Consider the following 19,851-nt stretch of genomic DNA (forward strand, 5'->3'; position numbering starts at 1 on the left):
ATTCCCAGCTACAGTACAGGTGTACTGTCAGTTTTTATTAAAAATTTCTGTCTTCATGTCAACTAAAATTTGGTATTCCCAATTATTGGTGCTCAGCTATTGATGTGGTTTGTTTTTATTTTTTTCTTTCTCTTTTTCTTCCAAACCTCTGCTTCTCCAGGTATGAAGATGAATAATGCAGACCACTGGTTTCGATGATGCTGGGCTTTTATAACTGGATTCATTAAGGAATACAAAGAAAATTCTTACAGGGATCAATAATGGTGTCTTCTGGCTGCAGAATGCAAAGTTTTTGGTTTCTACTCATTATCAGCTTCCTGCAGTGTAGTGAAGGTAAGCCTTACTTTATTTTTTTACTTGGGTTTGCAGATAAGATGAGTGGTCTGTACAATTAATTTCTGTTAGATGACTTGAAGTTTTAGGATGCCAAATTAAAAATATCTGCAGCATGTTCTAGGTGTAATTTATAAGCTTTACATTTTTTTAATGGAACAGAAAGTATTTTTTATGTTTTTTTTGTTTGATACCATGTGGTATGTTGAAACTGAAATACAGTGTTCAGGCAACTGAAGTGACAGTATTAATATCTTTGATTGGTAGATGCCTTATTTTTGGACTGTTCTGTTTATTCTTCTTTCTGTTCTCATTATGCAGCCATTTAGAAGCAATGTCTAGATACGTTAAATGTGATATAAAATAACTAAATAGTGCAAATTAAATACTTGGTTTACTTTTCTAATTTGGGTGGCTGAAAATAAAATGACAAACACTTCACTGAGATTAGAACTATGCAAGTTAAATTTCAGGAAATAAAACTCAAAGTGCATATAGAAATAACACCTCCTTAAAAATAATGTTGCTTTAAAAAAAAAAGGAAAAATAGTTCACATCTATCAGATGAGGTGTTTAAAGTAACTCTTAAATTAAAGAGATGAGGAAGTAAAAAGCTTTCAAGAAAAAAGTTGTATCAGCTTTACTTTATCAGCTTTTCTTCACAAACTGCTTTGTCCAGTTAGTCTGTCTCTGTGATCCTTTTAATAGAGCAACACAAATATAATGAAAACATGTTGTATGAATTTTTAGTTACAAATATTTGTATAGAATTTGAGGCTATTTCTGTGTGTAATCATTTTGATTGACTGAATAGTGGGTAAAAAGACTGGTTTAGTAATAAAATAGTACCTCCATGCCATCTTACATAATTCAGTATAATATACAGACATATTTTGGTGCATTTGGGGCGTGATCTCACTGTCTTTTAAAGTAGATACATACCTTACTCTGTCAAAATTCCTTGAATTTTAAGGGTAAATTTTCAGAGGTACTTCAGGAACACTGCTCTGCCTCCCCTATCTTCTTTCCCAAATCTATACAAAAAAAATGATCTAGTACTCAAAAATGGCAAAATGCAAGTTTGAAATTTTTAATATTGTATGTGGTCTTCCATGTTTGCTGTGTAATTTCCTAAGCATTTATTCTAGACTAACACAAATTGGGTCTTATGTTGTACTGACAGACAAGGTTTGCTGAAATAGGTTGCCCACGTGTATGTGTGAATGTCCACATATATCAGAGGGCATGTCCTAAGAGTCTTCATGCAAGTTTTTGAACATGGAGATGTCTCATTTCTCTTAAGTAGCTTTGACAGTTTCTCTTCCCTCTCCCCTTTTTGATTAAATATTGTCAGGATATATTAGAAAACAGGCATTTCCCAGGGCACACTGCAGATCTGGGATGGTTTCATCATTTGTGGGACCTCTGATTTGGTAGCTGCTAGATTGATTGTTCTCACAGTGTCTGTTGAGTCTGTGGAAGTAGGTATAATCTCACTTTTATAGGAAAGTAAGTGCCAGCAGCTGGAAAGTAAAATGCTTTCCAGCCTCTTTCACAGGTAAGAAAGGTAAATGCATATTAGGAGAATGAATAATAAAACTTGCAACTGGCTGGCTATGTAATAACTTCTGTTAATTATAAATGCACTTACATTGCAAAAGTGGTTGCACTACTTGAAAACAAAGGTATGGGCAGTAGAGGCATCTATTTATATTTTTCTGAAGTTTTAAAATAGTAAGGATTTTATTATTGCAGTTGTTTAAAATTGATATATCTAATACATTTTACAAAAATTCATGTATTTGTGCTACAAGTACTGTAATGATACGTGGTGGTTAAACATTTGAAAGCAGAAAGGAAAATCGGACAAACAACTTACATTCTCTGCTTTGGTTACAGTAGCTTTGTTTTATCTGCTGGTTTGGAAAGGAAAAAGTCAACTGAGAACTTATGCAGATGGAATTTTTGCCATTTGCAGAAAGCTAATTTTCATTGTCATCTGTAATATTTCAAGTTCATTTTGTTCTGTCCCTGTTTTTCTTGCTTTTAGTAGCCAGTAGCAATCTTTTGATGCTTCAGTTGTGAATTTACTTTTTTAAAGTCTATACAAGAGCTGCTTTTTCAGCTAAAAGAAACAGGGAAGGAAATTGGGAGCAGATAACAGAATCATAGCAAATTAATTGTAAATTCTTAAAATAAATGAAATATTGTGGCTCTGTATACTGGAAATGAATATTAATATAGAGTTGGCTTCCAGCCACAGAAGCAAAATGAATACCGCATTATTACACTTTCTCACAAGATTACATTGCCTTCTGCTTCAGTAATAAGAGATGCCAAGTGTAACGTGCTTTAGTAGCACTTCATGCCTGGAAGTATGAACATGAACAAAGGTTAAAATAAGAGCATCTAACTTTTGCTTGAAATAAGAAAATCTTTAATTCTCTTGCTTGGAACTTGGTATTTTTTATAAGAAATCTTATGTGTATATGCAGGTTGTTGCAGTTGGCGGGGGATATGAAACCTGGCTGAATTCCCTGCTGTTGTATTTTAATGTTTCTGTAGAGTTAAGCAGAGAGAGAGGAGGGAAAAAAGATCCTGGGTGTGGACAAGTGACTCATTTGTTCATATAATGAAACATTTTCCAATCAAGACAAAGACTTCATGACTCTCACAGTGCCTTAACTTGAACTCACCAGGGAATTAGGAAGTGGGCACAGTTACATGAAGGCTGTCATTTTATTCTGGTGTTGCCTATCCAAATAGGAATCATATTCTCAGTTAAGAAGGTCTCAGTTTCGCTTTGCTTTTCCTGGCTAGTGCAGTCCAGGTGGGGTTGCTTTTGTAGCGGTCCTTTCCTTCAGGTAAAATGAACCTGGAAAGGATGAGTGGTGGCAGCTGGAGGGGAAAACTACACTGAGTTATTATACACTGCTAGTACATTGATCAACAACAGGTCAATATTGTTGTGTAGAGGCTTGAAAAACATTGTTATTACCGTCAACAGCAAGCTTTGCAGCCCTAAATAAGGGAGAGATGAGAGGTAGGAAAAAGACTGAAAAGCTGAAGTCAGGAGCTTGAATATTAATGTAATTTCCAAAGGTATTTTTCTGTCCCTTTTTCTAGCATATTCTTCTTGCTATAGGTTTGTCTTTGAAACTACAGTTTTATTACAAAAGAAAGACTGAAAGGACTGCCTTGGAAAGCAGTTTGAATGGAGTTACGCCGGTAGCTGTGTGAAGCCTGGCCTTGTACCGCGGCTGATGGCCTGGTGGAGACCGGAGATCTCACCACGGCCGGGCCAGAATCAGTCCCTGTCTCACGCCATCCTGGCTCTCTGGCCTCACAAAAGGAGGGGGGTGGTGCTCCTGGCGGTCCCATGCAGTTTGGAGTCCCACACTTTAACTTACCTGTTGCCTACTCACTGTAGGAAATTAATTACTTTTGACACAACCTCTTTTTTTCTTTTTTTTTTTTCCCTCCTGCCTAATTAGGTGAAATAATCCAACAAGTTAAAAATTATCTGAAAAAATACAAAAAGTCAGAGAGTGAGATCATACATGCCTTGTTTCCATAGCAAAGCCTAGTAAAAAGCTTATTATACATATTATCGGTTTCTCTTTGAGCAAGTTAAGACAGATACAGTAATATACATGTGGGAAAAAAAAAGGAAAGAGCTAAACATTCTGATTAAGATTGGATTTTGGACTGTACAAGTTTTAATATTTTTCGTCTTTATCTTGGGGACAAAGTCCACCTTTTTGACCAGCTTTAGATGCCTTTTTCTTTAATTCTTTTCTGGTATTTGAGAAGCTCAAGTGCTTGGGAAGCACTGACATAGTTTTGTTTGCTTGCATTTTATTTTAATGAAGGTTTAATACAATTTTAATTCGTTTTATTATGATCTATTATCTGTGCTTTGTCCAAAGGAATAAGCATCATGCTTTCATTATCTATTTAATTCTGTTTCCCTAAATGGCATTAACGCTTTTAAAAAAAAAATCCAGCCTGTCTTTGCCTCTGAATGTACATATTAATTAATATTATGATAGGAAATATAAATTGCTGTAAATTTTAGTTATGCCAGCCAAGGACCTGAGTGTCAAATTGGAAGCAGTTTTATGCATGTTTCCAACACGAGTGCATTTACTGCAGAAAAGACATACTAAATACAGATAAGGTACGTCTCGTCCAGTACAAAGATATTTGCTGTTCTAATGTTTTGCTTTAGATCTTCAGCCTCCTGTCAAGGCACTTGGAGTGTCTAAGGCGTATGGCACAGGTATTCCACAAACTGCAGAAGCATGTCAGTTTTCCTCTGCCTTTGCTAGGTTGTATTAGTAGGATTTTGCCCAGGGTAAAAATTCAAAAAATCTTGGACTTGAGAAGAAATCTACTTCTGTTAATTAGCGGATTTAAGTTCTACAAGGGGTGAAACCCATTACAGAGTCACGCTAGAGCAAATAGGAGCACTAATTTAATTTCTAGCCAGGGAATTTATCACAGTGAGAGCTCTGTGAAGCACACAGTTAGTAGGCAAGTACTTGGTTTAACAGAGGTTGCAAAGCATCCGTAAGCAGACTTAGCAGACCAAGGCCAGCCAGTTATTGCCTGCTCTTTGGAGGGTCACTCTAATAAGTGTTCCAGTGCTATCTTCATTTTTACGGTGTATTCCTAATGTGCTTTATAATTCTTTCACAAATGTGTTTTTCTTAACTCATTAATGCAGATTATGCAGAAGAAAATATCTATGAAGGGAGCAGTGGGCTTTCTGCAGAAAGCAACTGCTGCACTGAGGCCTGATTTCTTTCCTGGAAGAGCATGTCATTTTTCACTTTTCTGAGAGTGGTGTAGGCCCAATGTGTCTTCTAAAAAGGAAATTGATCTAAACAGTGAGACCAAACTTCGTCTTAAAGAAGAATGTCTGTTAAACTTTTCAAGTGCATTTCCAGCTTATAGAGACTGACAGACTGCCTGGAAAAGGCAGAAATTCTTTAACGTGCTGGCAGTGAATATCCTTTCACATATTCCCTGAGCAGTGAGGTCTGCAGGATCCCATGCCGTAACATTACATTCTTGAAACCAAAGCAAAACCACCACTTTTCTAAAATGTAGAAGAATGCACGAAGAACCATTTTAATACTGAACTAACATTTATATGAGAATTTTTTAGGAAATGTTAATTTAAGGGTCTTATAATTTAAGCAAGGAAAAAAGTATAAATGCATAATTATCATGAGATGAATAACAGTATTACTATTTTGGTATGTTGTCATCTTCCTCAGTTAGCTTAAAACATGATACCTTCATAAATGAGGGGAGATTTTCTATCTTCTTGAGCACTGTATTCAGAAGAATAATAGAACCCTGTAACATGTAAAACTGTAGAAGCGCAGTTTGTTGTGCTAAGGGGTTATATGTTATAATCCTTATAACATATAAGGCAGATGTTACATTTTCAGACCCCTCTAAGCTATTCCTTCAGTTTACTGTCTTTTGGTGCTGTAACCCCTGGTGGGTATTGGTGGGCCAAGTGAGCCAAGCAGCTGACCACTGCAGAGAGAGGGGATGGACTGGACTTAAACTTCAGCTAACCTGCACTGACACCACTGCCTAAGGGGCTTTTCTTTCATTAAATATAAACCTGGGTAAATTTTAGATTATTATGGTAAAGCACCTTTCCAAGAACACAGCGGCAGAATTTGGACATACAAGTCTTTACAAAACTAATAGGCTTCATTACTATTCTAGTACTAAATATGGAACAAAATATTTTTACTAACAGTTGTATTTGATAAGTGTTTAATTGTTTTCATTTCAGTCTTCTGTCAAGTGGAAGAACACTGCTTTTCTTAGTAACAAGGGGTTTTTTATATAGCTTTAGCAGCATTGTCTGTCTTTATATTGTGCTTTTAGGTCATAGTGTAAAATGGGAGTACAACTGCCTGAAGCATCTGACATCAGTGAATGCCTCAGCACTGGCTTTCTTATTACATTTAGTGTCCCTATGATCAGATTATAAAAATTATCATAAAGCATAATGATTTTAGATTTAATATTTGTTGCCAAGTTCTACAAGCACATAATGGGTTTTATACTTTGTTGTGGTTGAACCCGGCAGGCAGCAAAACCAACCACACAGCCTTTTGCTCCCTTCCCCCAGTGGGATGGGGGAGAGAACTGAAAAGAAGGTAGAACTCGTGGGATGAGATAAAGACAGTTTAATAGGACAGAAAAGGAAGACATTATTTATTGTTGTTGTATTTGTTGGGTTTTTTGTAATAGTAGTGGTAGTAGTATACAAACGCAGGGATGAACAGCACAATTGCTCACCAGGGAGAACCAATGTTCAGCTAGTTCTGAGCCATGTTACCTCTCAGCCAACCCCTCAGTTATCTATGAAGCATGAGTAGAGGAAGCTAATACATTTTTTTGCTAATTGTGTGTTTTAGAGACATCTTAATAGCAGCAAGTGTATGTAGGATGAAAGCACTGCAGAAAAAGAACTTACTGCAAATACGTGTTTCATCTACATGCTCACTTCCATGTTTGTGGTAGCATTCCAGATTGTGTTACATGAGGAGATTAAAGACAGTCACACAGAGAAGTTGTTCTTGGCTTGTTGTCTGTCCATAGTCTTGTCATAAATGCGTTCGATAGTATAGGAGCTCCCAGCATCTTGTTATGTAGTTGTATATATTTACACAGTAATCTTCATGGAAGAAACACTTAAATGTTGGCCATTTACAGTGGTTAATCAGCATCATATTTGTTCATCAACATTGGTAGGTTAGAAGAATATTTATGGTTGCTCCCTCTGTTTATTATTATATGACTTTGCACTTGGATAATATGGCTCTGAAGTAGCACTTCATCATATTACATGCTGTACAAGTATATAACTAGAACAAAGGAAGCTAAAGAAATAAAAGACATCTATAGAATAATTTTAGTGTACTTTCAGTTTTACATGGCACTTATGATGTGCCTGTGTCAGTAGAATCACACTACAGATTTTTATTTCTAATCACTTCAGAATTGATAAAATTTCTTTCTGTCAAAGCTGGATCAGCTCCAGTTTTACTAATTTCTATAAATAGTAATAGTTTATCCATTGATGGTTTGTTTGGATTGACATTTGGAATGAGATGCATGAGCACTGGATGTTTTTCCAATCAATTTAGGAATACTAAATTTTTTACATTTATAACAGTGGATAAATTTTGTATGGGTAATTCTGTAAATAAGACATACCTCAAATCCAAAAATGATAAATTGAATATTCAGTCCTTTCTGATAGATAGGAGTTGCAAAAATCCTTTCGCTTGAAGGTGTCCAAAATTCCCGCCCTTCCAGTCTTGAACTACTCCACTGGCTTTCAAAACTCTAATTGTGCTAAGGTATTTCATGTTTCTGTAATCTCTCTCTCCTGGCTTTCTTTTGAAGCGCAAAGAAACAGTTGTTTGAATGTTAGCTGAGTTTGAGGGGTTTTATTTTTTTCAGTTGGGGACAATTCATCCATGTCAGGGTGCATTAGGGCAACCCATGTAAACGTACATGAGTGTGTTGGTGATGGTGGGGGAGATCCTCGGTTGTTCCTCCTGAGCTTGGACCAGTCCAGGTGGTTGGGAATGTTTCATTCTTTTTATTTTCTTGATTTATACTGGTATAAGAATCACTCATGTTTTCTTAGTGTATAAAATGGGTTATGAGGAGACTAGTCAGGAAGCAAAATGAATTTATTTTTTTTTCATCTGTTGCCTGAGCAACACATACATGTGAGAAACCCTGGGGACCACGTAACTTTCAGTTGTTGGATACAGCACTCGGCAAGTTTTATGAGGGATCTTGACGATAGAAGGAGAGCTAGCTTTTGTGTTCTCCCTTGTCAGGGATTTTGATGTCTCTCTCAGGAGTTAGGTAGTTTTGTTCTGTTCTAGAAGAAAGTATAATTAATGAAAGGTGCTGTTTGAGCAATTTTCCTGTTAAATTTAAATTCAGCATGTCACTTAGGAAACCTGAGAGGAAGTTGACACTGAAACTAGATTCTCCTATCTACCACATTTTTAGTTGGAAAAGCAACGAGAATGTTTCCTTTTTACAGACTTCAGTGCTATTTCGTATCACTTCTGTTTTAACCATCTTCTTAGTGAGCTTCAGTTGGATTTGCCTGTTCACCACTGATCCTGTTTGACTATGCATGTGACATGATCTGCCTTCCACAGTATTTCACATTAATTTTTCCTGTTTCTCCCTGTTGAGCTGCCCCAGTTATTTTCTCTAACTTAGGCTTGCAGATTGCTTTTAGTGTTTTGTCTTTGGGTTTTGTGGGGCTTTTTTTGGTTTTTTTTTGTTTTTTTTTTTTTAAATTATAAAATGTCACTTTAGGATTGGGATTTATTCTGTGCCATTGTTAACATTTACTGTTGAAAGTCTGTTGGAAGAACGTGGGTTTGTGGTTTAGAATTGATCATGCATTTTAGTGGCATAAGATAAATATGCCTTTAGTAAACAAAAATGAACAGTTTGCTGCTTATGCTTTTGCATCATTTAATTTGCAACAGATGAAGCTGGCATGCGTGAAGAGTGAAGCATGGAAAATACTAGAGGGCAAACTGGTGGTTTGTGATGTGGATTATTACCTGTAAAGATGGATAGAGTCCACAAAACATCACTTCATATATTAATGTGCCAGCTGAAAAAAAAATTAAATATGCCAGCATAGCATATCATGCATAAACTGTTTGGTTTAGGCCTTCAATTCAAATCCTGCTCAGTAATAAAAAACTTTAAATCTGTATCTCTATACTAGTGTAAATATATATATATATCTTCATATATATATAAAAAGCATCTGTGCAAATACGTTTTTAAAAATTCAGAATACAAAAGTCTGGAAGTCATCCATATACAAACTGCCTTGAAGGATTTATAACACACAGTGTTTTGTTCTGCAGTGTAAACCAAGTGCCGACAGAAAAACAGTCGAGAAATCCATCTAACCACGAGTGTTTTCTTTACCAGTTACACTGTAATCTAGTAATAGAACAACTGCTTTGTTATATGTTATATATATAACACAATAACAATTAATTTGCTGTATAAATTATTTTGAATTTCACTCTGTTAAATCAGCAGAGTCCTCACTCAATCCTGGCAACAACTCCCGTTAAATTATGTAACCATCCCTCTTTGATGCGTTACTTTCTAGCTCTTGGATTTGTTACGGATCCATTCTAACAGCATTTCTATGTTGCCTTTTTTTTAAAAAAAATTTTTTTGAAGTATGAAGAGAGACTTTCTGAATATTTATTATTAAAAGTTTGTTGTCATGCTAATACCATTTTTAACATTCCATGATTCTAACTTTATTTACCTCAAAGCCTTGTCTGTTTCCATTCTTTTTAATTCCTTCTTTTATTTGGTTGATTTAAAAAAAAATCTTATGACAATAACAGAGAAAATCTTTAATTAAAAAAAAAATAAATCTTTGTTCAAGATAGGGATGCTTGTGACCTAAGCAAAATTTACTCTCTTAATCCTATTTCTGTTTGGGGTAAGGAAGGGGGGTGGGAGGAAAGGTACATTTAAAAGCATTCAAAGATGTTAAGCAACAATAAAACTCTGTAACCATTTAAATGACAGCAGCTGACTATTTGAATTAACTTTGTGTTTGGCTTAATTTGGGGTCCTAATTATTCCTAACTTACGTGAGTAGATTTCAATTATACAATACTGCAGGGATTTGTAGCTAAGGCAACTAAAGGAATCATTTTACATAAAGTACTTTTGTTCAACTGATTAAGCAGGTTAAAATGGAATGATAGAAAATGGGAACTCTTGTCTGATAAGGCCCAATGAATTGTTTCCAGTGACACTAAGACGAAATAATACGAGAAAAGCTCATTATTGAAGATTTTGGGAATTTTTATGCAGCATGTTTGTATCTTGATAATGTGGCATTGGTTAACCACTCATAAGCAAGTGATTCTCGTGAGTATTAACAATAGATCTGTCAGTCAAAAGACTATTGACGTTTTTGTGGTACCTTAGTTTGGCCTCCAGGTCTTCTCCTAGAGTGACTTTGCCTAGAAGCTCATTCTTAAATTTAGTTCTTAAAAAGACTTAATGTATACTAATTATTTATGCCAGTTAACCATTTAAATAGGAAAAACATGCTATCTTACACCATATTTGATTTTTTAGACGTGAAAGCATTTTTAGACCTACAGCTCTCATCTCCTCTATCCCATTTATCTAAAACTGCTGTTCCATGAAAATAATTCAAATTTATGCAACATCCTTAAGATAACCTGGAGAAATTACAGGTGAAGTAGGTATTGGAAATAAAGATTCTGGAGTCAATTTCCACTTGTATTACTCGCACAAATGTATACCCTTCATTGGAAATTAATTTTTGAGCAAACTGTCTTCATAGTTTGAACTTAAAACCAGCGATTTATACGTATATGTGTGTGTGTATAGATACATCTAACAGTATATAGTAAAATGTCATTTTAACTCTGAGCATTTATAAAGTAAGGCCTCCTAAACTAGATCTGCAATATAGGCAAGTATCTCCTTTTGATGATGATAGACTAACATCCCTAGACTTAGAATGCTTGTTTTGGTTCTCTCTTGAGTTTTTCTCATGCCTTTTTTGGTTTCCTCAGTCAGATTATTGAAGGTTACAAGAATGCTCATTCTGCTGACTCCAGAGAGCAGACACCGTAATACCATGTCTGCAACCTGAACCCCTAAGTTTTTAGGGCTGTCAGGTTTGCCTGTGTCATCTGAATATGCAACCAGATGTTATATTCAGAAACTTTAAGAGAAGCACTGCAGTTGTTTCCTGCATAAGTGGTGTGTAGGAGATCAGAACTTGAAGTATCTCTAATGAGGTCAATGTGAGGTTTTGTTGCTGTTTAGAAGGAGAAAAAACCCACCTACAAAGCATATGGTTAGAATGTATAAATTTCTGAATTAGATCCCAAATAAATAATTTAAAAAAAAAAAAAAAAAAAGAAAAACCAAAACCACAAAATAGATCCACTTGCACCTTTTCCCTTCACCCTGACAGATACCAATTTTCTGAGAAAAATACTTATTTTTTGATCATGTGTCTGCTGTTAACATATTAACACTACACACTTTCAATTAGTACTGCTGACAAGTTATTTAGGGAAGTCTCTGGAGCATGCGGGAATGTGCACAGCTTCCTCGTGTCAGGTGTTTGCTTTCCAAAGTGAAAGTATTAAGATTTAATTATCAGAAGATGCTTGCAGTAGGCAGTGTGCCTTTGGAAGACTGTCAAGGGCAGGGCTGTGAGTGTCCTCCACACACCTGGGCAGGAGGACATCTGTGCCTGCCCCAGGAGCTGATGGCATAGAGGTAGGGCAAAGCTGCGCTTCTGCGTATGTGCACATCAGTGGGGTAAGCCAGATAATGCTGAGCTCGTTTTCATCTGATGGCAGTGGGGGGAGTGTTGAGTCCTGCTCTGTCGCTCCACCAGCTCCCTTGTGCTGGCTCTGGCCACCCACTTGTGTGGTGGCCCTGTGGGTAGACTGGTACAGGGACTGGGACTGGCAGGAGATGGTCTTTCTTTTGGGAAGATGATTCCCCCAGTCACCTCCTTGAACCATGTCACCTGCACCTTGGATGAACAGGACAGGTATAGGTCATGGTAGAGCTGTCAGATTGCTCCACTCTTAAGTAGATGAAAAAAATAGTGAGATCTGTGGGTCCACTGTAGCTTAGGAAACCACCCCGGGCTTTTTATTTTTAGGAGGGAAAACAGGTCTAAAATGTGTCATTTTTGTTACAGTGTAGCACCAGTTTGACTCTTAACATGATTAACCCTACTTTGTGGGACTCTGTTGTCTAAAGCCAAGAGTATCTAGAGCATGAAGCTCCCTGATGGAATGCCCTTCAGCATCTTCACAACTACAAGTTGTCTGCAGGTGTTTAAAAGTACAAGTATGGAGATTCACTTTGGGGCTTTATAAGGGTGTGATGTCAGAGTTGTATCTGATTTTTGTCCCGAAGGACTGATTTCCCAGATAAGCTGGTGCTTTCAAAGGAGGTTTAAGGATCGTAAGATTTTGTATACTTTTACTGGAACTGTAAATTGCATCACTGTGTCTTGGTGCTTATAGTTCAGATCTTTTCCTTTCACTGGCAGTGTTGGAAGCTTCAAGAGAAGGTGCCAAAATGCACAAAGTAGCCTGCTTACAGTGGACACTTCTTAATTATCTACTGTCATTGAGTCCCAGTAGATATGGCCCATTTCATTGCTTAATTAAATACTTTTTTAATATCTTAAGTTATATCTTTATGTTTTGGAGTTCATTACTGTGGTCATGAATCTTCTTGTCCTTTGCAGACTTTGTATTTTTAAAGACACAGTCATGGAGCAGACTTTCCCGTCTCTCTCTTCTCACGCCATTCCCAGGTCATTTAAGGAGTGTACTGAATACCCTGTAAAATTTGTCATCCTGTTTCCCTCCCTCTGTCCTCTCCATCAGCCTTTTCTGATGATCTGCGCCACCTTGCAAACCTCAGCTGCGCAGAGGAAATCATTCATCTTCTCTGCATTGTCTTGCTTAGCCTTAGCTGGTCACCTAAATCAGCAAGCTCGTCACTTCTCACACAAAAATAGGCTTCCTACTTTTGTTGTACTTAAAGAATTTCTGGTTATGAAATTGTTGGAAAATGTTTTGGAAACACACCTGTGAGTTTAAGATGCACACAGAACATAGGCATGGGAAAACAGGCTATAGAGTCAGGAGACAAAAGCGGTCATATTTTGCCAGTTTGGTTAACTTCATATAGTGATACAAGTCATAGTGCCAGATACTTTAATTTTGCAGCACAGTTATAAATTTTGCTATATCTAATTGCTGCAAACTTTTCCTTCTCAGCAGATTTTTCTTCTTGCTGAGCAAGTACTGTGTTTATATGAATGATATTCCGATATATAAACGTGGTTTATGGATGTTTAAGGGCGTATAATTTTCTCCTTAAAGTCAAACTATAATTTTTAATTTTTTTTTAATGAAAAGATTTTATGGCCAACACATGCCCCATGAGGAAAGGAAGAAGTTACAGATGGTCCAGAGGAAGAGGGTCTGCTTCATACATAAAAACTTCATGTCAGCATTTCAACAGAGCATTTTCTTAGGGTATCTCTGTTATCACTGACACTTTCACATTGACAAGCATATGGGATGTAGTGCTGAATGTGTAAATTGAAATGATCACATCTAGCATTTCCCTCTACCAGGTGCCAGCTTGCTGCTGCAGCTCTGCACTTAAGAGCGCTAGGAATAGTTTCATTTGCTAATTACCTCTTATCTCCAGTACATAGTCCTTGGGCAAACAGCTTACCCAGGTGTTTTTGAGAACACCTATCTGGACAGTGCAGGATTGCAGGTGGTCCTGTGGTGACAGTACAGCATGCAGAACATGTCAGAAATCTCCATCCATCTGTGTATGGGTTGTTCTAGGGTGGGTTTTATGGGTTTTTTTCAGTCTTCGGTGAAGAACAGCAGACAAATTTGAGAATTTTTTTTTCTCTGTCTTTATAAAATTTGTCAGCGTGAAAAGCAGAAGACTGTTATTCCTCAGCTCCCCCCCCCCCCCCCAAAAAAAGAAGAAAGAATCTGTGCTTGTGTTGTGTTGGGTTTTTTTTGATAACAAACCTGATTGTCCTGTCTTGCAATTTCAGCAGCAAGGAAAGTACATACATGCCAGTAAGTTTTGCAAGGATCTGCAAGTTAAAATAAATAGAATGTGGTGGTTTAAGGAAGTGGTAAAGTCTAAATTGCCTTTCAGTACTCCTTTTCCAGGATCCAGTTTAACAGGATTATGTAATTTTACTAATACCCCTTTGATCTGTCATTTATACAAAAAGGCAGGCTTTCTGAAGCATTTGCCTTACATGTTCTTTTTGGGCTAGACTTAATCACTTGCAGAACTGATAATATTTTCTCATTCTTTAAGAATTCATATTACAGTCTGATGCTTAATATGACTGTGGTTTGAGTATGGAATGGTAAAAGGAGCCTTTTAATTCATAATCCAGTAATTTAGATGGTTAAATTATGCCTCCATTTACCTGATATCCAGAAAACTTCAGAAGTGTTGATGTCATCCAGTAGCCCTTTAAGATTTCTTTAATGCTGTTTATAGAATAGATTCATTCCTTACTATGAGTAAGTGCAACATCTGTTTCTTTATGATACAATTTGTCCTTACATTTTCCACACTTCTCATACAAGTTACAGTTTTCATTCTCAGGCATTCTGTACCAACCAGAATTCATGATGTTCGCTTGAGCATCACAGTTATGTACGTAAGCCTAAAACAATTTTATTAGTAGTTACACCTTCACACTTGTTTAATGTCTTGCCTCTGATTTCCAAATGAATATTTACTGGCACTCAGGAGCCATTATATAGCAACTTGTTAGTTTAAAAAAAAACCACCCACAAACCAAGCAAACAAAATTTTAGAAAAAAAAAGCCCCCCCCAAAAAAAAAAACCAAAGAAAAAAAAAGCCTGATGGATGACAGTACTTTCCTTTTGAATTTAAGTCTCAAACCAGAGTTTGGAATGCTGATGAAAAAAAATTAGTTACTAGTGTGCATTATTTAAAACTAGTTATGAGGAGTTAAAAAATATTTTAGTACATAGCTCATCAGTAATTACAGAATCTAGCAAATCAACAGGATTTTAACTAGCTTGAAAATTACTCCTACCATCTCTTGGTGTACTTACGTTCTTGATATAGCTCATGCTGCTACATGATAATTTGTGCTTAAAAATAGTGATTTTAAGTGTATTCAAAAAAATATCAGTATCAATCCCAAAGCCTATTTTAAAGGATTTCAAGTTGTTTCCAAGCTTAATTTTCCTATGGTTCTGTGCAAACAAATCCATGCCTATCTCTGTCTTTCATTTCTCCTGTAACCTAATTGGTTTTCTGTGTTATTGCAAGAAAACAAGGAGGTTGTGTTTCAACAGCTAGAAAAAAATGCCATTTCATTATCACTTTGAGTAGGAGTAACACTGATCAGGGTAATAATTCTAGTTAATACATGAGTTAAGGCTGACAATTCTGGGTGCGTTGCTGAATGTGTTAGGTGCGTAACTTCCATTTCAATCAGGGAGAATCAGGGGCTTTAGAAGCTTATAAAAATACAGCACTGGATAAGAATTCTCACTTAACTGAGAAATGCTCAGTCCTAAATTGATGGGGGTCTCTCTGCCTTTCTTCAGATTCGGAAGACTAATCAAGTTTAGGTCACATTTATGTCATGGACAGATTATGCTGAACTAATCATTGATTCCTTTCACTCTTGCCTTGTCTGTGTTCACCCCTTGCTACTCTTGTGCTGGTCCTGGTGCTAACCTTGGAGGGGGGGGTGTCTTGGGGCTCAACAGAAGCAGTTGGTGGCAGGGTCAGGTTAGCTGGGCTGGGAACCTGGTACATTTCTCTGCCTCTCCATCGTGTGCGTAAGTTTCTGGAGAGGAAAATGTAACTTTGGCATTAGAAGAGAACAGCTACCTACATCCATCCATAGAATTTTATCTCCCCCCTACTAAACCTGGTCTTGTGTTAGCAAACTGGTTTGGACTGAATTTCCTAATTGGGGGTGGTGGGAGTGGTGGGGTGGAGAACTAAAAATGGCAGAAGATTTTAAAAAGAAAAAAATATGTAGCTTGAAAGCTTGGGGAGGTGTGCAGTACAGCGCAGGACAGCTTTCCACTGCTTGCTGTCCTGAGAACATTTGACACAGGATTACCTTCTAGTGCTGTTGTGGTAACTTTTCTTCATTTTATTATAAATGAATAAATCTTGGCATGAAAGGTCAAGTTACTTGCCCTAAAATACAGAGGGAGTAAACGCTGGAACCCTGATGATCATTCAGAGGTCCATTCCTCTCAAACCAAACATGCTAAAGAAAACATTGTAAAAATAAATTAATTCACTTACAGTCAAGTTGTTTCCTTTGGCATCTGTTGCATGATGAACAGTTTCAACTAAAACCTCAGCAGGTACCAAAAGGATAGTTATAAATACATATCTCTCTTTTTACTTCTTATAGGTGGGAAACTATCCTGAATGTGTAGTCTTAAGAGGAATGTGTCTGGAATAATACCTGAGTGTGAAGTTTCTCTATGCAAGTCAGACTGCCTTAAAAAACAGTGTGTGGGTTTTAATGTAACGGATTAGATCTTTCTCTTCTTTTTGCATATCTCAACTATTGGCAATGCATGTTTCTGTTAGTGCCAATCTAAAGTAAAATAAATATTCATGATAATTGGATTCAGCTCCCTAAAATTAATTTAAACGTTCTCCGTGTGCTTAATCTGTATTGTTTTCTGTCTCTGAGTTTGTAGGCAGCAATTCAGCGAGCTCAGAGAACAATTAACTTCTCAAAGAATCTTTTCAATCAATTAACTCAATTTAAATCTTGATCTGATTCTGGAGGTAGAATCGGCCAGCTAATTTGTGAAGACTGGAGCTTACTTGAAATGCAGCAGCAGCAGTGGTCAGTTTGCTTCATGGGCTTTGGGGACTTGAAACTGGGATCCTGGTTTCGTGATGAACTCAGTCCCAGCAGTGGTCTGTCCTGTGAGTAACAGGAGGTGCTCCTCCTCTGCCCCAGCCTCAACTGCTGGTTCCCCTCTCCCCGGTGGGCATGGCCACCCCTGCGGGCCTCTGTCACGGTGCTGGCCTGGGTCATTTCCTAGCCCTGGGGGTGGTGTGAGGGGCTGGGTGTTGATGGGGACTTGGGGGAGAACTGCCTTCTGTGGCAGTTGTATGGTGCATCAGATTAACTCTTGAGTCTATGTCTCCTGTCTCCCATTGATGCCCTAGTTTGTACAAAGCTTCAGTTCTCTGTCTTGAAAGCCAGGTATTTTTAAAAGTGTTGATGTGCTTAGAGGTGGAGGCGACTGCTTCATTGACGGTGCAGCTGTAGGTTCTTAAGTATTAGGAGAAGTATGCTTATGGAGGCCATTAGGCATTGTGTCTGCATTTTAGGTGCTCAAAGCGTAGTCATGGGAGACTATGACAGTGTCGTTTTCCAGCTCCTGTTTCTGCTGAAGTACATTAACCTGAGGGAAATGGGTAAATAGCAAAAACCAAATAGCATCTTGTACCTAGGAATTTATTTCAGGCCTCCAAAGAACTCATTTACCTCGTTCATGGGGTCACTTCTTTAGGCGACTCCTAGACCTGGAAAAACAGGATTTTCAGAGAATACCTTCAGGCCAGGTAAGGCCCCAGACCTTTTAACTCTGATTTTCATTGCAATGGCTTCCCTAGTCCAGGCATGAATAGACATCTGGGAAACTGATCTGTTCATCCTGCAACAGCCCAAGCAGAAAGTCAGATCAGCCATTTCTTGTATTTCTGATATTCGTTGTAGCTGTTTCATAAGTTTTACTGTGAGATTTATGAGCTCACCTGGGATTGATCAGTAGAATCAATTGATCAGTAGAAGCAAACTGAATTTCAAGAAAACTGGATACTTTCACATAAACATAATTTTTCCACTCCTTTCCAAAACTCACAATATAGAAAAAAGTGCCTCAAAATGAAACAAATGGGAAATATCCATAGTGAAGTATTTTATCTTGGGGAAAAAAAATAGTGATTTTAAGTGTAATGTTTATGACATCGTAATTTAATGAGTAATTCTTAAAATGATGAAAAAATTCAAATAAAACTCAATGTATCATATTAAGAAAATGAAATTTATATATTCTGTAATTAAAAATTACTGTTTATATTATATACAACACAGTACTACACTGTTATGTCTTGTAGCTACAATATAAAGATTATTTGAAGGATAGTTTCATTACTCCCAATTTTTTACTACAATGTGTGTTTCTTTTGATCAGTTTTAAACCATTAAGACTACGTTCACACTCTATTCTGTGTACATATATATATATGCGGAGAGAGAAGTGGGTCTTTAGAAATAAACTCCTGCATTGTTTTCATCACGATTATCTTTTCTGTGGTCCACACATAATCTCCTTTGTTATGTCAACAACCAAGAAGTATTTAAACACATTATTGTGAAGTTCAATTCTATTCCTAAGTATAGTTGTTACGCCTCTCAAGTATCTCCTTGTGATTTGATCATTCACTTGCCAAGCTGTTGCTGCCAAGGCATGGCATGACATTTTTTAGGTACAGGTTGCCCTGTACCATGCAGAAGAGGCTGGATTCATGCAGAAGGCAGTGGATTCCTTTGGGATATGTAGGAAATATCTAAAACAATTTGAAAAGAAAACCTTGCTGCTGTTCTAAGAAAGGTGGACTGTGTATTCTTTCACCTCTTAACATGGCATACTATTCCATAGTATAAGCTATTGGAGCTTAGTGGATCCAAATCTTGAACAAAGAAATCGGGTGTTACACTAGTACCAGAAAGGCAGATTTGTTATCTTTAGTGGTTTTGCTTAAGATTCTGCTGGAGGGAACTGTGCTTTGCAGTGACTAGTCTCCCAAACTGAAACAAACCAGTAATGGACAGTAGTCTGTAGGAGGCGTTCCAGAGGCTAGCCACATTATTCCTACCTTGCATGTGACCTCCGTAAAACGCTGAAAAAAGACATTAGGTAATACGTAAGCTGCGCACATGCTGAATACGTCTAAATATATAAGATACACAATCTGGAGTTGTACATTACAGAAAATCTCAAATCTCATTTGAATGAAACATCATTTCCTGGTGCAGGGAGAGTGGTCTCCCACTTAACTGCATTTAAAAAAAAAATAATTTTCACTCCAGAAAGCAGAAGGGGAAAATACAAATCCACAGCCATATTTGATATTACTAGTGCTGGAAATTGCGAAAGGCTGAGATGCCTGATAGGAGACTAAGATATTCCACTTTGATGGAAGGAAGGTAGCCCTGAGCAAATGCTGTGAGCAGCCCTGGGGGGACTCCATCTTTAACAAAGGAACAGAGGAAACTGTAGCTGCGAGTAACTGTCTGAAGCAAGTCAGCTATGGGTAGAGGAGGAGCTGCAAAACCTGCCAAGTGTGAACCAAGACGGAGCTAGGAATGGTTTCCTGGGGAAGTAAGCTCTCCAATTTTGCTTTCGTATTTTACATTTCTTTCTTAACTCTCCCCAGTCTTGTAATCAAGAACGTGACCCTTTCACACTTCTCAATTTTTAAAAATGTTTGTCTCCCTAACATGTACAGGGAGTGTCCAGCCCCTGGGACTGGCAGCAGCAGGATGCATTTCCCATGCGGCTGCTGGCCTCAGCCTGGCCAGACACTCACTATGCTGTGAGTGTCAGGCAGGAGGAAGATGCTCCCCTGGTTCATTTCCCTGCAGGCAGCGAGGTGTCCGGTTTGGTGAGAGGCAGATAGCAGCAAGGCAAGATGTTCCTGCAGGAGGAAGAAAACACTTCTCGTGCAGGAAAAGCTACAACCTCTCAGTCCAAACAACTGTGCGTGAAAGACATTTGTAATGAGCAATATCC

General features: G+C 37.5%; 1 protein-coding gene across 9 annotated transcripts in view; it reads left to right on the forward strand.

The window, feature by feature from the left end:
* Positions 1 to 260: 260 nt before the first annotated feature.
* The window catches only part of ADGRL2 (adhesion G protein-coupled receptor L2), a gene marked incomplete at both ends in the record, with an annotated part of 126,867 nt that continues 107,276 nt past the window's right edge, over positions 261 to 19,851 (forward strand). For all 9 annotated transcript variants that reach the window (XM_084266516.1, XM_084266518.1, XM_084266517.1 and 6 more), the window contains one exon: positions 261 to 333. In XM_084266516.1, the coding sequence (XP_084122642.1) occupies positions 261 to 333 (73 nt within the window). The remainder of the gene's footprint in view (positions 334 to 19,851) is intronic.

This window comes from Gallinula chloropus (genome assembly GCF_964237585.1).
Source record: "Gallinula chloropus genome assembly, chromosome: 6".
NCBI lineage: Eukaryota > Metazoa > Chordata > Aves > Gruiformes > Rallidae > Gallinula > Gallinula chloropus.